This window comes from Rana temporaria, chromosome 12, assembly GCF_905171775.1.
Source record: "Rana temporaria chromosome 12, aRanTem1.1, whole genome shotgun sequence".
NCBI lineage: Eukaryota > Metazoa > Chordata > Amphibia > Anura > Ranidae > Rana > Rana temporaria.
This window is the reverse complement of record NC_053500.1, coordinates 116,949,688-116,976,798: the sequence shown is the minus strand read 5'-3', so window position 1 is coordinate 116,976,798 and position 27,111 is coordinate 116,949,688. Positions and strand designations below refer to the sequence as shown.

Sequence of the window (27,111 nt, the reverse complement as noted above, 5' to 3'; positions counted from 1 at the left end):
ACTAGCTGATTTATCAGTTTTGCCTTTCCTGACAATGTCTATTGTTTGGGGCTGTATCCCAAGGCTGAAGACAGTCCCATCTAAGTCTATGGGGATGTAATGCACAGTCACGGTAAGTACACTCAAGATTAAAGAGGAGCTCCAGTCTCCCCCCCCCAAATTTTTTTTTTAAGTTCAGCAGCTACAAATACTGTAGCTGCTGGAAACTTACCTGGACACTTACCTGTCCCAGGATCCAGCAATGTCCGCACACAAGCCAATTCTTTAATCGACCTTGGGTGCAGGCGCCATCAACTTAGGTATGGGAAACTGGCAGTGAAGCCGGTGTCTTGCCAAAAAAGGTCCCCCCGCGGATTATGCCCCCCCCCCCTGTTACTGCGCAGGCGTGGCGCTTGCCTCCGAAAATTCCCGAATATGTAGTGCTGAGAGTCAGCTCTAAACGGCGCCTGTGCACACCTTCTGACATCCAGGCTCATTCCTTACCATCCCCATGGACATGGAGGATGTTAAAAAAAAGAGCCAGGAGGCCGAGCGAGCGCAGCGAGGACGCAAGCCCAACTGGCCACTTACAGTGAGGTCTACGCAGGCGCCGTCTAGAGCTGACTCTCAGCTCTACATGTTTGGATATTTTCGGAGGCAAGCGACGCGCCTGCGCAGTACAGGGGGGGCATAATCCGCCGGGGGTACGCTCATCGGCAGAACACCGGAATGTATTCTAGTGCACGTGCGCTAGCCACGCTGCACTTTCTGAATGGTCCAGTAGTCTTCTGGCACCTGTGTGTATCCCAGAAGGCCGGGGGAAGTGGGTGGGGGCCAAACATCCTCACAAATTCCCGCAATATGACCCAAAAGTGCCAAATGTGGCCGTGGAAGGGGGAAGGATGCAAGGTTACGCTTTAAGGTAAGTATGCATCTGTAGAGGACCGAGGGTGGGTTAGGTCAGGTCTGGAGAAGGAGGCAAGAAGGACAAGTATTTCAAAGTGCATTTATGCTTCACTGTATATATACTATAAAGATGTAATATAGATATAATATAACGCATTAATTTTTTTTATATATTCTGATTTATGATAATATATCGTAAAAATTATGAATTCTGAGTACAACATAATAAGATCCCTGTACTATATTTTTCGTTAACTATGCAGTCTGGTAACACTGATCACAGTTCACTCTATAATAATCATACTTCTAGTTTTCTTAAACACGCTTATATCCTTGACCTCACATTAATGCAATGTACCTTTTTATTCCTATATGAAAGTCCCTCTCTGTCACCCTACAATAAGGGAACACTATCTACATGACAATGGTGGTGTCTGGTTGATGAAGCTGGATTGGGTGCTTTGTGTGAAAGCTCAGTGGGCAAGGTCTCCCATTATTACTAAATTGCTTGCTAGATTTTTTTTTTTCCAGTCTCTCATTATATTCGTTTAGAGTATCACCTCGAGAAAATGTCTAATGTTCTACTGTGTTTCTTGATAGTCTTTCTTTGTAACCACAGCTAAAGCTCCAGTAATGAAGCCTCCCTATCATAAACCAAAGCCAGAACCAGACAGGGATTACCTGCTTTATTACTAGCTCTGAAGGCAGAGGTCAAGACCTTTTTATATATTTTGTGTATATTAAAAAGTTATTAAAACCAAACTAAAACAGATATTTCAGTTTAGTTTTGGGAACGGGGTGTAGTGCTGAATCATCTATAGGACACAAGGATCATGATCTCTGCAGTTGGGTTCCCATCTCCTCCCACCTATTTCAGCCAGTAACAGAAGGGTTCACTTTGCTGCATTATTTTAAAATTACTATGTAGTAATACATTTTTACATAATGGAAAATAAGACGGTAATGAGGTTCAGAGGTAAGAAATGAAGATCCAGAAAGGCTGTTCATGGGATTTCAAGGAAAGTTGCACTTTGCAAGGGAATTTGCAAAAATAAATCTCAAATTCTATTATTCACCGGCGCTGAGATTCAGCACACAATAAAAGCAGCTGTATCCTAATACCCTATGGGTATTAATGTATATGCAAATTACCTATTATACAGGGCTATTTTTGGTTAATTCATCACTTCTAAAACAATAAGATTGAACTAAAACATCAATCTTGAGGCCTCTAGAGATCGTCAGGAGGGTGAAACATATTGGGGTGGAGCAGGAAATTATATCATCCCACACGGTAAAATAATTGTAGCCCCAGAAGGAGGGTGTATCCTGGCATAGCTTTTGATATTATCAAGGTTTTACCTTTGTGCAAGGCATAGCACTATAACATGTGAGTGGGCATTTGTGTATATTGATAAGGCGTCTGGTCCAAGTTTTGATGTGGCTGGTGGAAACCCCTGTAAGTGCCATATAATTTACCTTTTATGGGTGGTCACGAAAACTTGGTGAGTTTTCTGGTGTGATAATGGAGGATCACAAATGTATTATTAGGCACTTGGAGCCATTTCTTGTACAGTATAATGCACTTTGTGGGAAAGTAGAAGATTAAGAGCACAGACATTTTTATATATAAGCACAGACACTTTTAAGAGATATGGGACTCTATTTTTTTTGTTATAGTTTAATTTGCCCCATAATAAATGGTGAAGTTCCGCTTTGCAAAAAATAAAAATAGAAAATACCCAATCACGGGCAAGAAAAATAAGAAAAAAAAAGCATTTTTGCTTGCACATGATTGGATGATGGAAGTCAGGAGATCCTTTTCCCCATTCACTAGGCTCTGGGAAAATTCCCTTGCACAGTGCAAGTTTCAAAGTGAACAGCCTATTTGCAAATCAATCCCAACGTCTCCCCACTGAAGTCCTCAGAAGACATAACACGCCTTTGGGTGGTTAGTCTTGACCCATGACTAAAAAATGAAATCTGGGTTGACCTGTCCTTTAATACAATACAAAAAATACTAAAAAACAAGTCAAATTTTGTGGGTTTGTTTAGAGATTTAAAGAAATGTGTGTCTTCCACAAACTTGACCTTTACAGTAGAGAATTATAAGTTGCATCTAGGCAGGCATGTGGCTGCACTGATGGGAACTGATCAGGCTGCATTAATGGGCACTGGTGTGGCTGCGCTGATGGGCACTGCTTAGGTTGCATTATTGGGCACTGTCCACTGCCCTGTCCTATGCCCAATAGTGGAATGACTTTACTTGTGTTTTTTGCGCAATTGCGTATATTTTTTAATATACTGTTTTTGTGAGTGTTTGCAAAATTAAAGTGGGTCAGTCTGGATAAGGTCCAGGGCCAAATTTTTGTCCCAGTCCAGCCCTGCATCTAGGGACAATTTATTGAAAAGACAAACAGACCATCGGCTTCGGGTTCACCTTTATATCAAAGTAACAGGACCTGGGCAGTTGAGCTCGGGAAACTATCCCTAAATCAGTTGGAGTCCTACAAAAAAAACATCCTCTTTTTACTAAAAGTAATTTATTCGTTAATGGATTGTTTGATTAAATTACAGACACAATATATCCCAACGTAAGTCAAAACTTTTTGTTGACTCAGACTGTCTTCCAACAGTTAGTGATCTGTTTCTCTGGTGATTACGTGATTGCAGCTCTGTACAGAATTCTTGTGTAGCTCCTGGCAATTAAGACATTAAATCAAATGGGTAATTAGAACAGATGCATTGCTTGTTCTTCTTAATCTTTGTCTGCAGATATTGTGCAAACTGATGTATTGCAAACCATGCAATGTTTACACTTGCCTGAGCCTATGAAAGCAGATTTCAATTCGCAAAGGGCAGAAGTAGGAGGTTATACTTACAAAATTGCTTAAAATCCCTTGATATCTTAAAAGAGCTTATGTGATTTAGAAGTATAACTATCATTTAATGAGACATAAAACGACAAAGGAAATGTGAGACTCCCTTGTAATGGTCACAGCAGGTAGGTAGAATTTTGAACTCAAGAGAGTGACTGGAACCTACATACAAAACTGGTGCGTAAAACTGTCCATAGATGGATTGAAATTTTGCGGGTTCAGCAGGGACTGGCTGAATTTTGACCCATGAGTGGCCACTGTGTTCAACCGCCCTGTCTGTATTTTTGCCCCAAGTCGCGCGGTCGAGAAAATCAATGTAAGTGAATGAAGCCGTCTTAATGCACACTACTGAAGTCGCTCCGACTTCAGAAAAGGTTCCTGTACTACTTCAATCCGACTTGTAGGCAACTTGTAGGCAACTTGTACCCATTGATTTCTATTGAAATCACCTCAGAAATCGGATCAGAGCCGGTTCACACTGGGGCAATTCGTCAGGCGGCTCAGCCACCTGACGATTCGCGTCCCATTCTATGCAATAGAACCATTCTAATAGGAGCGACGCAAGTCGCTCCGACTTAGAAAAACGTTCTTGTACGACTTCGGGGGTGGCTCGGGGCAATTTGCATTGACTTCTATTCAGAAGTCATTTTGCTAATCGCCTCTGAAGTCGTCTCCAGGACGACTTGCAGAGTCGCCCCCGAAGTCGTGCCGCCGTAGTGTGAACCGGCTTTTACTGTCTTAACTGAAGCAACATAACAGGAAGATAACATACATTTCTCAGGCAAACCCCTCCCTCCCCTTCCCTCCCAAAGAGTTGATTGTTGTTTGATTGGCCACTGGAAAGCCTCCTGTCCTGGAGGCGACTTGAAGTTGCCTTGTACTGTCCTGGAGGCAACTTGAAGTTGCCTTGTAAGTTGCCTGATGATTCATACTCAAGTCGTGTCCAAGTTGCCTCCCAAAGTCATGCTAGAAGTCGTGTTGCCCCAGTGTGAATGGGCTTTTAAAGTTGTACCAGCATGGTTGTACCATAGAGGTCTCTGGCTCTCAGTGGTTGTTATCAAAAACCTTCCCAAGCCAAGACATAGGGGTTGATTTATTAAAGGCAAAAAGACTGTGCAGTTTGCAACGCGCAGTTGCTCAAGAGCTTAGTAATTGAGGTAAGGCTTCACTTTGCAAAGAATACCCAATCACGTGCAAGGAAAGAAAAAAAAAACAGCATTTTTTCTTGCACATGATTGGATGATGGAAGTCATCAGAGCTTTACTAAGCTCTGGAGCAACTGCACTTGCAGAGGGCAACTGCCTTTAGTAAATCAACCCCACAATGTACTATGGTCCTATGCCATACCTCCCAACTTTTTGAGATTTACCTATCAGTAAAAGTATGCAGGCATAAAACCCACCCCCCTGGCACACCCCCTTAAAGGAGAATTGTACAAAAAAAGAACATTGGTAAACCCACAAGTGAATTTTTACCACTACTATTCCTTTATATTGGCTTTTGAAATTTACAAATGCAGCAATTTAGAAATCAGATGAGAGGTTTAGCACTGGAAAACACTTGTTGATAGATAAAAAGTGCATTTTAAATACATCTATATAGATCAGACCAAAATGAGGGACGAATAAGGGACATTGCTCCAAATCAGGGACAGTCCCTCAAAATCAGGGACAGTTGGACACTATGTCCTATCACATGGCAACCAAGTATCTATATGGGCATCCATTTTGCTTTGTTGACTTGGGATTGTCTTTTCCCTTTGCCTGTACAAGGCTACATTACAGTAAAACAGGACAGAGCCACAGTTAAATAAAACCGAGTTCCTCATTTGACACAGTAAAGCCTTTCGCAGCAATATAGTTAAAATGCATGGAATGAAGCCTAATGTAATTCACAATTCTCTTTCATGTCATTTTACCGATTCATGTTCAAATATTTGTCTCCAGGGTATAAATGGTAGGGAGTAAAAAACAGGAATCATTTCAAAATACACTTCAAATGCATAGAGAAGCAGCCCCCCAAAATTCTCTTTAAATGTGCCTATCTCTCCATTAACCAGAAGGATGTGCAAATTAATTTTAATCTTTATTGGATGGGGGGGGGGGGTATGATGGTAAACGAAACAGTTCTCATCTCTGCTAAACCTGATTTATAGCGGCCCAAAGCTCCATTTGTAAAAAGCAGGCAATAAAACAGAAAAATAGAATGTTTTTTTCCGAGGCCCGCTCAAACAATAAATGATTTCCAAGTCCAAGAAGCTGCTTAATAAATCCTAATTCCCCTTCCCCCCTCACCTGATTGCCCTCCCAAGGTATTTTACCGGCTGATTTACACATTTACTATTTCTGCCTGAGAACGGAGGAAGAAAGCGATCATAATCGGAAAACAGGGTCAAATACAGTAGTAACAGGAGGGGAATGGGCCTTAATGGAGGGTCCTGAGAATGGCAACCATTAGCATATATATATATCTATATCTATATATATATATAGATATAATTATATTTATATATATTTGCCTTTATTGAGACAGCTGTAGTATATCATTATAAAACCACAGCAGTTACATGGCTTTTTATAACAGATGAAAAACAAATGAGAGTGTTAGGTGTCATATGCAGCAACAATAAAAACTGTGCAAATTTGTTATTTTTTTGCAAAGTTTGCCGAGCAGTTCTTGGTGATTTTTCCTAAAGTAGAATTTAAGTCTAAAAAAAAGGCTATTGTAATAAATTTCACAGCCCTGTAGGTTGGACTCCTGACATTACTGTGTTTCCCCGAAACAAAGACCGGGTTTTATATTGATTTTGGCTACAAAAAATACACTAGGGCTTATTTTCAGGGGATGTCTTATTAAATGTCCACTGTCTTCTCTCCCCCTGTCAGCTCAGGAGTCATCACTATGACATCTTTAATCCCAAAAATAAACCTTAGTTAAAGTCATTGTAAAAATATGTAAACCGTTTTGTAAAACGATTATATAATGTCCAGTGTGTCTCCTTTTGTAAATTTATTGTCGAAAATACCTTATTTACAGCACCGCTGGGCGCTCATGTGACCTGCCAGAGCTCTTCTTCCCCGCTCCTAGCACTACCAAGGGAAGGGCCAAGATCCCTGCGGATGTCAGGCCCGCTTCGAACACTGCAGAAGGAGGGGCCGCTGACGTCAGCCGGGAGGAGAGGAGAAGATCTCCGGCAGGTCACGTGAGCGCCTATCGGTACTGTAAATAAGGTATTTTCGACAATAAAGTTACAAAGAAGACACATTAGACATTATTTAACCATTTTAAAAAACTGATTATATATTTTTACAAGGACTTTACTAGGGCTTATTTTCATGGTAGGGCTTATATTGCAGCCCTCCCTGAAAATCAGCCTAGGTCTAATTTTCAGGCTAAGGTTTATTTTCGGGGAAAAACAGTAGGTACAGTTATATATATATCCAGTGTTGGACTGGTTCATAACTACTATTGGGAAGCCTGACTCAGAGCTAGCACTTCCATCCTCCACCTAGAAAATGTGCCCGCCCCTGCCTAAATAACCCAGGGGCAGCCATTGATAGAAAATTACCCTTGTCCTGTTTTGTTCTGGTAGCTGAAAAAGCATTTGACACACATAGGTAATAGATTGCATCTATACTGTACATTAGAAATACATGAGATGCCTATTTGGGGGATTTTTTTTGTGGTTAAGGGCTGGTAGTTACCGTTGCGGTGCTTTCGGCAAGTAAAAAAAAAAATACAGATTGGCTACATGTCCTGATCACCAACGGTAAAGCTTTAAATTGCCCTATTGCTTAGGCCTCCTTAGCACTAGAACTTTGCCTAACTGCCTAATATTTACCCTAAAATCTCTTTCCAACTTTAGCCCTGAAATGCAACACTTAACTTGACCCCAACACTCATTCTTAACCTGACCATAAACGTAATCCTAAATTAGCATCTAAAATTAAAGAAGAACTTCACGCCCCCTCTTTTTTTAAATCATCCCCCTTCCTTACCTGTTGGTAGGCTGGATTGTCCTCGAACCAGTGCTGTCATGCTGCAATTTGCTGCTCAGATGCCACAGCCCCTATTTCTTCTTTAACGCCATGAACAACGTCTGCTTCTTTCATGTTGACACATCCAATGGTTGTTGTGTGCCCCTGCAGCCTCCTGGAATATGTCACATGGTAACCCAGGAGGCTGACGGACATGATTCTAGAATGATGGTGGGAGGTGGGGCTGGACCAAAACCTGCCTAACCTACCTGCTCTGTTCACACAGCCAAATGAGTCAAAGGAGTGACTCCTCTCCTACCCTGCCTGCTCTGTTTACACAGCCAAATGAGTCAGAGGAAAGACTCCTCTCCTACTCTGCCTGCTCTGTTCACACAGATACATGGGTCAGAGGAGTGACTCCTCTCCTATCCTACCTGCTCTGTTCACACAGCTAAAGGGGTCAGAGGAGTGACTCCTTTCCTACCCTGCCTGCTCTGTTCACCGAGATAAATGGGGAAGAGGAGTGACTCCTCTCCTACCCTTGCCTGCTCTGTTCATACAGCTAAATGGGTCAAAGGAGTGACTCCTCTCCTACCCTGCCTGCTCTATACACACAGCCAAATGAGTCAGAGGAGTGACTCCTCTCCTACTCTGCCTGCTCTGTTCACACAGATAAATGGGTCAGAGGAGTGACTCATCTCCTACCCTACCTGCTCTGTTCACACAGATAAATGGGTCAGAGGAGTGACTCCTCTCCTACCCGACCTGCTCTGTTCACACAGCTAAATGGGTCAGAGGAGTGACTCCTCTCCTACCCTGCCTGCTCTTTTCATACAGCTAAATGGATCAGAGGAGTTTCTTCTCCCTTACACTACCTGCTCTGTTCACACAGATAAATGGGTCGGAGGAGTGACTCCTTCCTCTCCCTGCCTGCTCTGTTCACACTGCCAAAAGTGTTAGAGGAGTGACTCCTCCCTTACCCTGCCCGCATTGTTTATACAGCCAAATGGATCAGAGGAGTGACTCTTTTCTCTCCACACCTGCTCTATTCAGATTTGCATATGCAGAAAGCAGTTTTGTTTGTGCTCTTTAAAAAAAAAACATAATCCACTGTGACCACAAGGTTATGGGTTCACCCTGTGAAAAAGAGATCAAAACTAGCAAAATCTAGAGCATCTGTGCGGGGCAACCAATAAGCTTTTTTCTTTTATTTTTTTCATTTTCAAAGCTTAACTGAAAAAGCTGAAAATAGAAGCTGATTGATTGCCATGCACAGCTGCTCCAGATTGTGTCTGCTCCAGTTTTGATAAATTCTTTCCCTGTATTAAATTTGTATTTGTAAAAATAAAGATTTTAAAAACATAAAGAAATATAAAAAACATCTACAAAATTACAAAAAAAAAAGAAAAGAAAAGAATATTGACCCCAAAAAAACGTTATAGTTTTCTATTATGGTACAATTATCCTTTAAAGTATTGTTTCATGCATACAGCAGACCAATATAATTTTATTTTTGGGCATAAATTCAGTTTTGTGTCTCTGCCAGAGATGAACCCTGTGATATCAGATAGAGCAGAGTGCAGTTGCTTCGCCATTGCAAACATCTCCTTTATATTCTCATGTTCTTTGTGGCCTCTGAATTCAATTAAACCGATGGGAAAAAAAAAATAATAAACAGGCATTTTCTAAATGGAAACTTGTGATGCAAAGAAGCAAGGGGAGAATCATGCAAATTCATAACATGCGATCTGTCCTGCAAAGCTTGATTTGCCAAACATGCCCCATCAGATATTAGGTCCATTCTCTCTTTCAATCACCAATCAGCAGAGAACGCTCATACATATGCATCAAAGACAATTACACTCTCAGAATGAGGACACTACAGCCTGATGAAAACCAGCCTGTATAATAAATATTCTCTTTTTTCTTTTTTTCTTTTTTTTTTTACTTTTCCTTACCATAGCCTCCTATAGATGAATATGCTTAAAAAGGTTCATAAAAAATTCAGCCCATCACATACATGAAGGTTTAGAAAGTGAGTCATGTGGTGTGGGTCAGAACCCCTTATTCATTTTTTGGCACCTGACAATATGCTATAGGGTAGACTTTCATGTGTCCATCATAGGCGTAGGAGGGGATGACTGTACTATTCTGTTTATGTGTGCTAAATAGGAAAGAAGCAGCAAAAAATAACTTTAAATAAAAATATCTCAGCTGTTTCTATTGCTAATTAACTATAACATCTACAAACATGCATGTAATGGTTTTATGATTTTCTTAAGGCTTAACCACAGGCTAAGTTTTAATTACAGTAAAACCTTGAATTGCAAGCATAATTCGTTCCAGAAACATGCTTGTGATCCAAAGCACTTGTATATCAAACCAAATATACCCATAAGAAATAATGGAAACTCAAATGATTCGTTCCACAACCATTTATTCATAGGTCATTCAGTTTATAGTCCATATAAAAAGATTATAACAATGTAATAGGTTGTGTAACCATAAAATGTCCATCGACAAATGAAATCCTCCACAAGGGGATTAGAAGCAAAATCCAGCAGGAACTACAGAGTATAAAAGAGAAGAGAGGCGCCTCTAAAGCCTCGTACACATGATAGGTTAACCAGAGGACAACGGTCTGAAGGACCGTTGTCATAGGTTAACCGATGAAGCTGACTGATGGTCCGTCACGCCTACACACCATAGGTTAAATAACCGATCGTGTCAGAACGCCGTGACGTAAAACACAACGACGTGCTGAAAAAAACGAAGTTCAATGCTTCCAAGCATGCGTCGACTTGATTCTGAGCATGGATGGGTTTTTAACCGATGGTCGTGCCTACTAACCATCGGTTTTCACCTATCGGTTACCAATCCATAGGTTAATTTTAAAGCAAGTTGGCTTTTTTTTAACCTATGGTTAAATAACCTATGGTGCCCACACAGACCGTAGTCCTCTGGTTAACCTATCGTGTGTACGAGGCCTAAGTGTAGCAATATGTTGCTAAATGTTGTACCTTCATTAAATCTAACAATATTTTTACACTTAGAGGCGCCTCTCTTCTCTTTTATACTCAGTTGTGACATGACACTACTTGTACATCAAGACATGACTTGTATATCAAGTCAAAATTTATTCGAAAATGTTGTCTTGCAAAACACACGCAAACCAAGTTAGTCTCAAACCAAGGTTTTACTGTACACAGAAGACATACATATATGGTATGTATGCAAGTGTCTTGCTTTTCAGAATATTTGCAGTTCTGTTCAGTGGTCTTGAGACCCTAGCACTTCTACAAGATACAGTAAAACCTTGGATTGCGAGCATAATTCGTTCCAGAAATATGCTTGTTATCCAAAGCATTTGTATTTCAAAGCATTTTTTTTACAGGGTATAAAAGAGATGAGAGGCACCTCTAAGTGTAGCAATAAGTTGATAAATGTTGTACCTTCATTAAATGTAACCATATTGCTACACTTAAGCCCTGTACACACGACCGGGATTCCCGGCGGTAAAAAGTCAGCCGGGAATCCCGGGGGGGAAAACCGAGAACCTGCTCAGTAACTTTCCCCCTGTACACACCAGAGGTTTTCCCGTCGAGAAAACTGCGGTGAGAGCTTTGGCCGGAAATCCCGGCCGTGTGAATGCTCCACCACAGGGTGTCCCATAGGGAAACTGCCGGGAAAAAGACCATCTGGAAAACTGGTCGTGTGTACGAGGCATTAGAGTCTCCTCTCTTCCTCTCTTCTTTTTTATACTCAGTAGGCATTGAAACAATAGCAAGGTGCATTGTAGTACATAAATGGCTTAAAATATGAACGAATATCAGCTGCACTCCACTAAGCTCCTCTTACAATATGTCTCAATAATTAATGAACTGACTGCATACAGAAATGTCTCCACCCAAAAGCCAACTTTCCTTGATGCGTTTCACCACTCCTGGCTTGTTCATAAGGATATGGGAAATGATTGGCTTACATTTTGCTCCTCCCACACCCATTCCTGCTGTGTAGGTAAATGGAGGGATCTAATATAATGATAGTCAGGGACTTCCTTTAGTGATTTTTTTCAATTAATGGAAAAGTGTTTATAAACCACTTGAAGTTCAGCTTTAATAGGTCAGTACAAATTTAAAGTAAACCCATTGCTTAGGCAAAGCAACAGGTTCACTTAACTGCCTACCTACCCCGGCAGCATCTACAGTAGTCATCTTACTATCATTCCCCACCTAGTATGACAGTTGCCTTTAAGGTTAATGCCTTTTCGATATCTGAAGCATTTTGTGGTTTTATATACTCCCTATATATTTCCATATGTATTATTTGTTCACAATTTTTTTCTGAACAAAACATATAATCACATTCATAAATATGTAAACATGCAAAAATGTAGCTGTTGAAAGCCATTTTCTCTGTTATTTTACCCCATTATATGTTACCTTAAATGCTCTAATTTTATAAAATGTAAAACAATCACAAGCTAAAAATATATTAAGGAGTGAAAATACATAAGGTAATCATCAACTTCATAAACTGCCATATATACAAATAATAATCAAATAATTAAATAAATAATCAAAAAATAACAAATAATAAGCCTTTAATTTTTACATGTTCCCCCACAACCATCCCAAAAGCAAAAAACAAAAAAAAAAAAACTGCTTTGAACAATATTTATAAGCTATAGGACGGTTAATGCAGGATGTAAACCAATGATGACCGGTCCATTACAAATATTCTTAATCTGATAATATACTTATTATAATAAACAATTTGGGTAATCATTAGCTATATGGGTGACTATTTCACTTAACAATTTAAAGTTGTCTGATAAAAGATAAAACAAAATTCTATACAGTATTAGATTATGGGGATCTTATTAAAGATTGTAGAACCAAATTCATGGTTGTAGAACATTTATCAGATAAGAAACTCAATAGGTCCACTTTTTTTGACCACAGATGTGAGCTAATCCACCAAATGATAAAAAAAGTGTCAAAAACAGCTCAGTGAAACCCAAGAGAATATGTTTCCTAAGGCAAACATGTGCTGGACCAATAATTTATTGCAGCTACCCTGGCCACTAAGAACCAGCTGAGGCATAATGTGGCATGTAATGAATTACCCGAATAAATCATGGTTGAGTAGCCAAAATAGAGACCTCTACTGTAAATCAGAAAGAAGTGTACATTTCATTGGAAGTCTATTTGTGGAATTGGGACAGCAATTCTCTGCTTTAATTTGAATGCAAATAATTTTTTTTTTTGCTATCATCAGTCCTAAGATGTATCTAGGAATACCAAGGCTAATGTCTACAGAATACACAGTGCAGATCAGAAGCTTTTTGATAAAACCTATAACAAATTACACTTACAATGTTGATGTGATAACCACACTGGTCCTTACAATCAAGCACAATTTGTGATATACAGTGGAACCTCGGATTACGAGCATAATCCATTCCAGGAGAATGCTCGTAATCCAAAGTACTCACATATCAAAGCGAGTTTCCCCATTGAAGTCAATGGAAACGAAAATAATTTGTTCGCCATTGACTTCAATGGCATGCAATACCGCATTTGGTCAGAGGTGGGTGGGGCGCCAAAGAGCCTCGGAAACGGCCGGACACCTCGGCTGACCTTGGCAAACCTCAGAAAGACTCCGTTCCCGAGGTTTGCCGAGGTCAGCCGAGCTGTCCTCTGGCCGTATTCATAAGAGAGAAAACAAAGGATTACTCAAAGAGAGTAACCAACGGTCAGGCCTTCTAGGCGAAACAGCAATAGAATTTAACAAAAAATATTAATATTTATTACAAAAAAATTGAAAAATAATACACAATGTACAAGGATAAAAAAAAACATACAAGATATTAAAGAGTATAGGGACTCGACCTATACTCTTTAATATCTTGTATGTTTTGTTATCCTTATATATTGTGTATTATTTTTCTATTTTTTTTAATAAATATTAATATTTTTTGTTAAATTCTATTGCTGTTTCGCCTCTAAAGTCCGACCGTTAGACTCCTAAACTCCTTTGCCCCATTGATATTGAAAGTGCAATTTGTAAATCGTTTTATCATTGAAGCTTTTGATCTGCACTCTCCGGTGCACCTGAATGCAGTCTACATGGTGATATTTGAAGAAACAACCCATCTATTATTTCCTTGGGGACAGATGAAGCAGGTAACAACTTAATATATGGCTTAACATATCAAAATCCTTATCAACACTGCATTCCCAACTTTGAGTTTAGATATTTTTCAAATAAAAAAAAATAACTTACTGTGGGTAGCTGTGAGGAGAGAAGATGTCCTTCTTGGCTTAACATGTTGGACACCATGATTGCAGGTAGGTCCATGTTCTGATAGGAGTAAGTGGGTATCAAGCTATTTGGAGGGAGGCTGTGACACAGTGAATGGTATCCAGACTCATGGTCCACCAAGTGCATCAGGGAGTGATCTGGTAGATTCGGAGGTGTGATGGGAGGTATCTCATAGTCTTCATTGCTTTCATTTTGACCGTTATATGTCTGAATAAAACAAGATACATTATTAAAACCCAAATTTACTTAGTAAATAGTGTACAGAATGTGTGTAAATCATTAACAGTAAATTAAAGACCTAAGGTAATAAAGTAAAACACCAAATAAGAGGCTCGACAAATACATTTTTCTATCTGTATTTGTTTTCTGTGTCTCGGTGACATCTTAGGGCATCTTGGCACCCCAGATGTTTTGGAACTATGTTAGGGTGACCACGTGTCCCGGATTGCCCGGGACAGTCCCGCATTTTGCAGGTCTGTCCCGGGCACATTCATTCCAGGACAATACAGTGTCCCGGAATGATACTGACACAGCCACCCCCCCCCCCCCCCCGGGCCAATCTAAATCCCCCAAAAAAGGCCACCACATTACCGCTTTACTCACTAAAAGCACTTGTCCTGGTCGGGAATGCCTGGAGGAGCACAATCCCGCCCCTGCTTGTGATCGGAGAAATCATAAATCCCGCCTCTTGTGTCCAATCACTGTGCCGTGATTCGTTACAGCACAATCTGATATTTGGGAAGGGGGGGTGTCCCTGAATGGCAGTTTGGAAATGTGGTCACCCTATCTGCAATGTAATTGAGCATCGTGGGAAATGTAGTTCCAAAACATCTGGGGTGCCAAGGTTTACCATCACTGTCTTATGCCGCGTACACACTACCGGAAATTCCATCAAGAAAACCGTGGATTTTTTTTTTAGACGGAATGTTGGCTCATACTTGTGTTGCATACACACGGTCACATAAAATTCCGACCGTCAAGAACGCGGTGACGTACAACACTACAACGAGCCAAGAAAAATTAAGTTCAATGGTTCCGAGCAAGGGTTAAATTGATTTCGAGCATGTGTTTTTTTGGCGCGTCGGAATTGCATGCAGACAATTGGAATTGCCGACAAGAACTTTTCCCGTCTGAAAAATTGAGAACCAGCTCACAAATTTTTGATGTCGAAAATTCCAAAAAGAAAAAGTCAGATGGAGCCTACACACGGTCGGAATTTCCGACCAAAAGTTCACATCAAACTTTTCTTGTCGGAATTTCCGATCGTGTGTACGCGGCATCAAGGGGTACATCCATGTTAGTGGAACAGGAAGTGAGCGGAAATCTCCTTAGTGAAGATACAGCAATAAAGGGGGTTCTAATCCTCCCTTACTGTATATATAAAAAAAATGGCTGAAATGAGCTTTTATTGTATTTAATCTAAAAAAATTACAAGACTTGTATTTATAGAAGGAGTAAAGCATAATCATTGCTCTACTAACTGTGCTGGAAGCATGCATAATAGACAAATATAGCCCAGACCACACATGATGATGCAACGTTCAAAACATTTAATGACACATATTATTTATTTTAATAGAGTCTGAAACCCCTTTTCTAACAGAATTGTGCATTTTACATAGTTAGACAGTAAGCCCTGGCAGTCAAGAAATACTCTGGCAGTACTGTATAAAACTCAAGGCTGGATGGAGAGAGATAAAAATCAATAGGCAGGTAAAATATCTCCTATATATTTTAGCAGCATAGTGGCTAGGTGGTTAGCACTTCTGCCTAGCAGCACTAGCGTAGTCAGTTTGAATACCATCCATTATCAATGGCATCACCTGCCTGGTGTTTGCATGTTCTGACTGTAAGTGTTTCCTCCGGGTACTCCTGTTTTCTACCACACCACAAAAAGACATGCTGGTTGGTTAATTGGCACCTGTCTAAATTGACCCTAGTATGCAAGAGCTAGGGCTTGGATGGCGAACTTTGGCACCCCAGATGTTTTGGAACTACATTTCCCATGATGCTCAACAATACTGCGGAGTGCATGAGCATAATGGGAAATGTAGTTCCAAAACATTTGGGGTGCCAAGGTTTTCCATCACTGAGCTAGGGTCTTTAGCAGTGGCGGCTGGTGCATCAATATTTTCGGAAGGGCAGCAAACCAACACCAACCCCACCGTGGGAGAGGGACGGGAATGCGGCAGCGATCAGAGGCCTCCTTACCTTAGGAAGGAGGCAGATCAGGCAGACATGAATCCGGGCTGAAGCTCCTTACTCCAGGGCCATCACTTCTCCTCCAGGACAGGAAGTGGATCCTGACTGAGACCCAATTGACCAGGAGTCCTAAGACTCCCTGGCCAATCAGGTCTCAGTAACTGCTTCCTGATTGGTCCGGGAAGAGAATCAGGAAGACAATGGCGAATATTAATTTTCTCTTGTCACACAAGTCGGTGGGCTTGGGGCACAGTGCTCTGCGCCCCGAGCCCACCCTTTTTTTAAGCCAAATAAAGCCTCAGGCTCTAATCATGTGCTTAAATAAATAAAAATTCCCTATTGAAATCCATGCGTCCGGCGGCCCACATGTAGATTAGGGGGCCAGGCGCATGGATGGGGGGGGCCGTGCCTGTGCGCCCCCTATTGATGGGCCGCCACTGGTCTTTAGATTGTAAGCTCCTTGATGGTAGGGACTGATGTGAATGTACAATATATGTGTAAATTGACAGCACTATATAAGTACATGTAATAATTAAAAGTGTATCACAACTGTATAACACTAATTACATAGGAGAATGCTTGGCTTTCAAATTAGAAAGTCCAGCATGGTTTGCAAACTAATGCTGCGTACACACGATAGGTCTGATGGACCGTTTTTATCAGACCAAACCGATCGTGTGTGGGCCCCATCGGTTATTTATCCATAGGTTAAAAAAATAGGAACTTGTTTTAAAATTATCTGATGGATAAAAAACCTATAGAAAAAAACGGTCGTCTGTGGGTACGTCCATCGGTTAAAAATCCACGCATGCTCAGAATCAAGTCGACGCATGCTTGGAAGCATTGAACTTCATTTTTTTTTCAGCACGTCGTTGTGTTTTACGTCACCGCGTTCTGACACGATCGTTTTTTTAACTGATGGTGTGAAGGCACGACCAGGGGCAGACTGACAACTCATGGGCCCCCGGGCAATAGAAGATTATGGGGCCCCTGGGCTTACAGATGGCCACCACGCTAGGAGGCAGTGCAGAGGCGGGGCAGCTAAAATCTCTGGATTTTCACATCAAAAGCATGTCGGTTTCAGACATATCAGGGACAGATGTAAAAAAAAAACTGATTTTTACATACTGTCCCTGGTTTTACTGAGCCTGGCAACCCTGATGGGGGACCCTAGTGGTCAGTCCGCCCCTGGGCACGACTGATCATCAGTCAGCTTCATCTGATAGCTGATGGAAAAATCCATCAGACCGTTTTCATCAGACTAACCTATCGTGTATACAGGGCATTAGTGTTATGAAAGCTCATGGAATAAATGTTTATCTGCAAAGGCCCAGATTCTGGTAGATTTGCGTAAAAATGCGGCGGCGTAACGTATCTCATTTACGTTACGCCGCCGCAAGTTTTACGGGCAAGTGCTTGATTCACAAAGCACTTGCCTGTAAAGTTGCGGCGGCGTAGCGTAAATCCTCCAGCGCAAGCCCGCCTAATTCAAATGATCCGGGTAGGGGGGCGTGGATTATTTAAATTAGGCGCGTTCCCACGCCGATCGTACTGCGCATGCGCCGTCCCTAAAATTTCCTGACGTGCATTGCGCTAAATGACGTCGCAAGGACGTCATCGGTTTCGACGTTAACTTAAATGGCGTCCAGCGCCATTCACGGACGACTTACGCAAACTACGTAAATTTTTAAATTTCGACGTGGGAACGACGGCCATACTTAACATTGGTTGCCCCTCATATAGCAGGGGCAATTTTACGCGTCGCAAAACTTACGGAAACGTCGTAACTTCACTGCGTCGACCGCGCGTACGTTCGGGAATTCGCGTATTTAGCAAATTTGCATACTCGATCTGGAAAACGACGGAGGCGACACCTAGCGGCGAAAAAAAAAATTGCATTCAAGATCTGACAGCGTAAGAGCCTTACGCCTGTCAGATCTAATTGATATCTATGCGTAACTGATTTTAAGAATCAGTCGCATAGATACGACGGCCCAGATTAGGACTTACGACGGCGCACATGGCGTTGCGCCGTCGTAAGCCCATTGAGAATCTGGGCCAAAGTGTTTATACAAATAAAAAAATCTATCTATCTATTTATCTATCTATCTATCTATCTATCTATCTATCTATCTATCTATCTATCTATCTATCTATCTATCTATCTATCTATCTATCTATCTATCTATATTAATATTTTATGTTGAAGTCCCTGTTCTGAAGTTTGTTTTCCTACACATAGTACATCCAAAAAAAAAAAAAAAAACAGGTAAGTGATTTATATATTGCTGAATTTTGTGTTTGCCTGGAGCAGCCCTTCAATTAAACTTTAGGACTACTTTAACACCAAAATACTTTTATTATCTTCTACATTTTGCACTTCTTCTATACATTGGACATTTGCAGTCTAAGCACCGTTGGCAGTTTTTTTTGTTTTTTTGTTACTATAACAGGTTTGGAGTCAGAAATTAATATTTCAGCGTATCCAGGAAGTGAGCAAACAAAACAAGAAAATAGCTCAGAAAATCGCAAAGCATTGTGGGAATATTCAGCACATTCATCGCCCATAATAGAAATGCAAATGAGGTGTTATCAGCTCCATGTTGGTGCTGTCAGAGTAACTCAACACTACTATAGAACGAGGATCTTAATAATGTGTCTATTGTGACAGCTGCACATTCATTCTTGGAGATAATTACCTCCAGGAAAAAAAAAAATGGGATCTCTCTACTTCCTTGCATTATTAGGTAGAGAGAGAAAAAAAAAAGTGCATGCTTGGATGAAATTAGATTTAAACCTAAATGCATAAAATGGGAAAATAAAAAAAAACTGTCTGTACACAGTTCTGCCAAACTGCATAAAATCAGTTATCTTGGCCATTTGGTTTTGGTCAGCTGTTTCCATTTCTCTTGTAATGATTTTTCTCAGTCCACTGGATTTCTGCCCTCTGTGTTCGTATGGCCATCTGCAGCCTCATCTCTCCATGATGAAGTTTTGAAAAAAAAAAAGAAGAAGCAGGGAACAGACGCAGTGCGGAGTAAAAAGAATCGTAGTTTATGCATAAAGTGATCTTCTCTTTAAGGGCTACTTTCAGACATGTGGCCGGAGGGGAGGTCAATAAAAGCAAGAGCGATATTTACAAAATTACCTTTTAACAGTTTTGTCTTAAAAATTGTGAAGTATAATTTTATTATGCTTGTTGTATCTTTTGTAGTACTTAAACTTCATGCGACACTTCCTGAGGAAGCTCTTCTGAGCGAAACATGTAGAGTGAGAAGTGGTTGCACATGTTATTTAGATGATATGTTTTAATGAACAGTTAGTTCCTTTTAAAATAAACATATTCTTAATAAAATTCATATTTTTATAAAACCTAGGTGTTTTACTATTGTTGGTCCCGCTTGTTCCTTCCAATTTTTTTCAAATATTTAATGGGATGTGGTACCTTTTTATGATCTCTCATTACCCTGCCCCAGCTTAAAGGGGTTGTAAAGGTACAATTTTTTTTTTCCTAAATAGCTTCCTTTACCTTAGTGCAGTCCTCCTTCACTTACCTCATCCTTCCATTTTGCTTTTAAATGTCCTTATTTCTTCTGAGAAACCCTCACTTCCTGTTCTTCTGTCTGTAACTTCACACAGTAATGCAAGGCTTTCTCCCTGGTGTGGAGTGTCGTGCTCGCCCCCTCCCTTGGACTACAGGAGAGTCAGGACGCTCTCTACGTTGCAGATAGAGAAAGGAGCTGTGTGTTAGTGGGTGTCCTGATTCTCCGGTAGTCCAAGGGAGGGGGCGAGCACGACACTCCACACCAGGGAGAAAGCCTTGCATTACTGTGTGGAGTTACAGACAGAAGAACAGGACGTTAGAGTTGCCAACTCATCCCTTTAAACCCAAACACATCTGAATTACACACGCAACTCTAGCTGGAGGGTGGCAGTACCACCACTAAACTCGACCCACATTAGTGAATGGAGCCGTGCCTCTACCACGTGCAATGCCACGGTTGTGGTGACTTGATCAACAATTTGAGGATTAAAACAGGCAATGAGGAAGTGATGGATCATATTTCCGAGGGCCAGCAATAATTGCTGCATGTGTGAACAAGCCCTTAGCGCAGGGGTCTCAAACTGGTGGCTCTCCAGCTGTTGCATTTTTTTGTTCTTCCAGTGAAAAACAGCCTTTATTACACCCCATGATGTCATTACCAGGCTTATAAAATTCTTGCAAGGTCAGTTTTTGGAAAGAGGGATGAGTAGGGTCACCTAGGTCTCTTTGTATAAATGTACTCTCCAGAACTACATCTCCCAAGAGCTCTTTCTCTACACACTCTGTGTGGACAGGCTTTTTGGAGTCAAGGCAGCAGCATTGTTTTCCTGGCAAATATATCAATGTATGCATGGGGAGAGGGACAAGCACAGGTTGATTTCTGTAGTCCAGTAGAGGAGAGCTAATGCTGAGCTGACAACTCTGCTTGGGATTTCAGTGCAGCAGAGGCTGACTTGTCCGCGCTCTATAAAAAAGTTAGGGTCCATTTAAATTCCTGGTAGGATCACTAAGTATATTTTCATAATTGCAGCATTCCTAAAGGTAATAAGAATTGGAGAAATATGCATGTTTTGCAAGGATGTAATGCACATTTTTCCCATACACTTGTGGTCCCTGGTGCCCAACCTGCGGCCTGAGAGCTGCACGTGGCCCTTTGGTGTATGACGTGTGGTCCATAGACCTCAGCTGTTTGTACTGGGAAAATTGATTAGCATTGATCTCTACTAGCCTCATGTAACATGTTCCTGCTTTCATATCGTCTTCTGCAGCATATCCCTATGTAGCAAGACCACACTCTCTGACCATTATTATTATTATTATACAGGATTTATATAGCGCCAACAGTTTACGCAGCTCTTCACAATATAAAGGCAGACAATACAGCAGAAATACAATTCAATACAAGAGAGTTAGGAGGGCCCTGCTCCTGTGAGCTTACAATCTAATCTAATATTCCTGCCACTGACACCAACAATAGGGCTTAATTCCACCTCTGACCACAACAGTAGAGCGCTATCCCTTCCACCAACACATATAACTAGATTCAGAGACAGTTATGCCGGCGTATCAGTAGAAACGCCGTCGTAACTCTGAATCTACGCCGTCGTAAATTTAAGCGTATTCTGGAAACCAGATACGCTTAAATTAGGCTAAGATACGAGCGGCGTAAGTCCCCTACGCTGTTGTATCTTAGGGTGCATATTTACGCTGGCCGCTAGGTGGCGCTTCCGTTGAGTTCGGCGTAGAATATGCAAATGACTAGATACGCCGATTCAGAAACGTATGTGCGCCCGTCGTTTATGTAAGAAATACGCCGGCGTAAAGATAAAGCTGCTCCCTAGGTGGCGCAGCCCATGCAAGGTATGGACGTCGGAACAAGCCTATCTTTTTACGTCGTTTGCGTAAGTCGTACGCGAATAGGGCTGGACGTAATTTACGTTCACGTCGAAACGGCGTACTTTGGAGCAATGCACACTGGGATATGTCCACGGACGGCGCATGCGCCGTTCATAAAAAACGTCAATCACGTCAGGTCACGAATCATTTACATAAAACACGCCCCCCTGTTCCTCATTTGAATTAGGCGCGCTTAGGCCGGCCCATTTACGCTACGCCGCCGTAACTTAGGAGGCAAGTGCTTTGTGAATACAGCACTTGCCTCTCTGACTTACGGCGGCGTAGCGTATATGCGATACGCTACGCCGGCTCACAGTTAAGCCATTCTCTCTGAATCTAGCTATAACTATGTGAAATAAATCTTTCCACTGACAACAAAATGGCACTCTATTCTAACCAACGACACCAGATCGGGCATTGTTTTCTTCCACTGGGCACAGTCCGGGCCCCTCTAAGGTCTGAAGGACAATAAACTGGCCCTTTCTTTAGAAAGTTAAGAGACCCCTGCTATATACCATAAAATACATATAATGTTTTTTTTAGGTGCATGATCTTTTAATGCTAGTTTTGATGTAACATTTGTAAAAATGGAAGGAAATAGAAAAAGTTTGGAGATCTCCAGAAGTTCTGATTGTAATCCCCATTGGATGAAAATTAGTTGGCACGTAATTGACTTGTGCAACAGGGGTGCACACCTGCTATCTAAATAAAGCCAGTTCTAAATGAGACAGATTACAGATAGACGGGCTTCTTCCTCTGGATGAACATGTACACCACACACACACACAAGTAAAATCATACTATACAATAACCAATCAGCATAATTACCCTGAAAAGAGCTTACAAATCGGGTTACACAACAAATTACGGCATTTAGGCAGAGCTGTGTAATCACTATATCAAGAAAGTATTTACATGACATATAATCAGCTTTTAAAAAAAATATATATATATTTTGCAAAATGAACTGTTGGACAGGAACATTTATTTTACCTAACATGAGCTGAGCTTAAAGGAAACTATGGTTTTGTGGTCAGTTAGATCCTATTTTAGGGCCAATTTACACTGTTGCATTTTAATTCATGCATACAATGCGCTAAAGCACATGTGTTCAACTTTCCCATAAAAAATAAATAAATAAATGTATATATAGTGTCTGTTCTCATCTTAGGCCCCGTACACACGACCGGATCTATCCGCTGATATTTGTCCGACGGACAGTTTCAGCGGACAGATCCGGTCGTGTGTAGGCCCGACCGGACAATTGTCCGGCGGATCAGACAGTTTCCAGCGGATCAAAATTTCTTAGCATGCTAAGAAATCTATCCGCTGGAAACCTGTGCGTCGGACGTGTTCGGTCGTCTGTACAGACTCAGCAGACACGTCCGACCGACCGTCATCCCTCGCATGCGTCGTACTGATTTTACGCATGCGTGGAAGCTTTGAATTTCAGGGCCGCCCACGTCACCGCGTCATCGTCGCGGCGCGGCCACGCCCCGCGTATTGTTTACGTGCAGATTTCTGTCTGATGGTGTGTACAACCATCAGACAGAAATCTCCGGGCGGACATGTCCGCTGAAAACGGTCCGGTGGACCGTTTTCAGCGGATTGTCCGTCCGTGTGTACGGGGCCTTAGAGCTTCAGTGCTTTTAAAAAAATAAGGTATGTCAGTTTGTTCCTGCATTGTGGCTTGTAAGGCCCATAGTCAATAGCAGTGCATAAAAATGCAACAAGTCTTATGCAATGGCTTTTAATGGCTATGCACTTTAAATTAAAGAATGTAATGAAAACACAAGTCAACGCCAAAGGATGCATGACAACGCACCTGCCTAATACTACAAAAAATGTGCACACACTCATATGTAAATGAGCCCTTAATGTTTATAGATGACCATACAATTTTTTATTTTATTTTGCTATTTATAAAAAATGTGTATTGTTCAAATAAACACCCCATGACACTGATAGCATGGATCATTGTGTTTTGTTTTTTTATTGAGAGAGAAAAGCAAAAGCTGTATGCCTTCAGACTGTCCCTCACTAATTGAAACTTCCTTACGTCATATTTGAACAAGCAGATACAGAAATGAGAATTGGGTGACTCTTTTGTTTTATTTATCGGTGTGTGTGACTTTGATCTTAAACAATTGAATTCTGTAAATAAGTGTTTTTTTGTTTGTTTTTTCAGTAAAGCAGTTAATGATTGCCACAGGCTGCTAGATATATGAAAAATGTACTTGTGATATTTCACATTTGCCAAACAAAAATCGTTTTTTTAATTGAGTATTTTTATTTGTTAATTAAGAGTTTTTTTCAAATATTTTATTTAGAGTTTTATTGTTTTGTTATAAATAAAAATAAAAAAAGTAAATTTTAAAGTAATATACTATATTTCAAAGTGTAACATTGAAATGAATATAGGTAAACTCTTAAATGTTGGGTAACAGGCCTACAGATCTCTACCAATGTAAAAGCGTTTATTGCATTCTAGTTTCATAGTTGGTGAGGTTGAATAAGGACTTCAGTCCATCTAGTTCAACCTGTGTGGGTGTGTGTGTGGGTGTATCTACCACTTCCCATATCCCTGTATATTGTGTTCAGTAAGATGCCCATCTAAAAAAAAAAATGGAAATTAGTGACACTTCCTGCTGAAACCACCGATTGTGGAAGAGTTTCACACCCTTACTGCTAATTCATCAAGTGGCCACATGTCTTCTTAAATGACCTGAGACTGAATAGTTTCCTCCCAATGTTGGAATTCCCATTAAGATACTTGTATACTGCTATCATATCCCTGTGAAAGTAAAGCTGGCCATACATGGATTGAAATTCAGCCAGATCAGCAGGGACCGGCCAAGATTTCATCCATGCATGGGCAGGCTGATTATATCCAAGACGATCTATTGATCAACTTGGGTACAACGAGCCTGACAGATTTTTTCCATTGGATTACTGCCAATGGATATTGCCTCTAGCGAAAACCATTGTGTTCTGCTGGTTGGGAAGGCTCACCACGCACCCCCCGCCGTCAGAACACAATAGTGCTGCGGGAGGGATTCCCCCGTCAACCCTGACCATGTTGATGGGGGAATCAAGATTTTATTTTCCTTACACCCATGAGCTGCTTTAGGCTACCAATCATAGTGATAGGTCAATATGAATGTATAGGTATGGCTTAGTGGCAAATTCCAGCAAAACAATGTTTCTATGTTCCCAAGTCTTGTCTGTCAAAGGCCGGCATTTAGTTATGACATCAACATTTGGGAGGTGAAAGAAGGTCTCCATATGTCTGCACATCTGTACCATCCATGGGATGAATGTGTGAATGGCAACCTCAGCCTTGACTCCGACCAGGCCATGCCCCTAAAGCATTTTGCTCCACCCCTCAGAACTTAGTCATGGGGAACCCTTCATGGATCTCCATGACTAAGCTCTGAGGGGGGAAGCAAAAAGCTTTGGGGGCGTGGCCTGGTCAGAGTCCAGGCTGAGGTTGCCGTTCCCACATTCAATCCAAGGATGGTACGGATGTGCGGCCATAGGGAGACCTAGTTTAATCTCTAATCATTATTGGAGCCAGGATGAGCTTCCAGCAGTGGACATTTAGCACTTGCACCCTGTCCAGAGAGCCTGAGCGGCACACGTGTAGGTATCAAAGTTTGGGAGATATCTACACATCAAACCTGTATCAGTTTGACCCCCTTCCCCCCAATGGCAGTGTCTTTGTGTTTGTCATCCTGTAGATAGTCTTTAGATATACAGTATTATTTTGGCCATGAGTTATGCCAGAATGTGAGGCCTATCTACAGTAAACAAAACAATGTGGCTGACACCCATGTTGAAAAATATAAGCACAGACTCTAAAATATGTATTTTATTTAAATATTAACAATACTATAAAAAAAAGACATCTGGTGCCTGAAAGCCCCCTAGGCACCACATCCCTTGACTTTAAACGCAGATATAGAGATAGGATTTTAAAGGTGCCACACAAAGGAATTAATATAACATTTCAAATTTTTATTATAAACATAAAAAAATAAATTTACATAAAAAAGTATCATACAGTACGGCTGCAAAATATTTATCTCTACATGTTTCGTCAGACTATGGCTTCTTTAGGAGATTCTAGAGAATACTGCATGGAAGTTTACATTTTGTTTATGTTTTTATGTGAAAAAAAATTTTTTTTGAATGTTTATAATAGAAATTTGAAATGTTATATTAATTCTTTTGTGTGGCACCTTTAAAATCCCATCTTCTATCTCTGTACCTACAATAGTATTTACTAATTAATGAAGGTTAAAAGAAAAGGTGGCATCACCCTATAAATATGCATAAACAACAAGACCTGAGGACAGCCAATCTCAACCTGGATTCAATGGAATTCTAGGGTTCCTCCAGAGGTTTCTAGGGGTTCCTTGAGCTGTGGCTGATTGACCCCCCGTCTGATGGTGCCTGGGTAGTTCTATAGCCAATACAACAGACATACAGTCAGGGCTTTTTTTCAGCGAACGGGGGGAACGCAGTTCCGGCACCTCCAGCACTAGGGGTCTATTGTTGTTGAGGAGGTATATTGTTGCTGAGGATGGGTCTTATACTGCTGGGGTCAGTTGTTGAGAGAGATCTACTGTTGAGGGAGGGGGTCTATTTTTGCTGGCTGCCATAAAGTCTATTGATGCTGGCTGTGAGAGATGTGTTGTTGATGCCAGGAGTCTATTGTTGCTGGGGGGGAATTTTGTTGTGGGTGGTCCATTGTTCCCGGGGGGGGGGGTGTATTATTGCTGGGGGGAAGGCTCTATTGTTACTGGCTGCAGGGGATCTATTTTAGTGTTTTTCTTGTTATCATTACCAAAATTCCATACAAATTACAGTACTGGGAGGTGGGTAAGGGGTGAAACCAAGGAATGGTGCTCGTAGGTGGGTAGGGGTGGAGAAAAGAGGTGACTCAGAAAGGTTCCTGCACCTATTCTCTAAGAAAAAAAGCCCTGCATACAGTTAATTGTGTTTTTTAGCTGTCTGTAAGGGGGCATTCGGAATACCATTATAAATTGGGAATTTTTCTCAATGACCATCAATGTAGAAGCATTTTCCCCATGAACCCCAATTTTCTTTCCTTGGGATTGCAAAATAATTTTTAAGGGTTCCTCTTGGGTAAAAAGGTTGAGAAAGGCTGTTCTAGGAAGTCATGGAAATGTATTTTTATTAAATATACCCAGTCAGATATGTTTGCCATGTATTTTGTTCACATAAAATTATTTGTGAAATTAGAATAGATTTCTGATCCAACATGAAAGAAATAAAGCAGATGTCACGCTTGGCACAATGAAAGCAGCTCTCTTCGGGAAAGTCTGGCAGGGGATGGGTTAAGCTAGAAGATGGAATGTAATAGAAGAGCAGAAGC

General features: G+C 41.0%; 1 protein-coding gene across 3 annotated transcripts in view; it reads right to left on the bottom strand.

Moving 5' to 3' along the window:
* Positions 1 to 27,111, bottom strand: part of TOX2 (TOX high mobility group box family member 2) — a 183,746-nt gene that overhangs the window by 52,035 nt on the left and 104,600 nt on the right. For all 3 annotated transcript variants that reach the window (XM_040330319.1, XM_040330321.1, XM_040330320.1), the window contains exon 3: positions 14,030 to 14,275. In XM_040330319.1, coding sequence (XP_040186253.1) covers positions 14,030 to 14,275 — 246 coding nt within the window. The remainder of the gene's footprint in view (positions 1 to 14,029; positions 14,276 to 27,111) is intronic.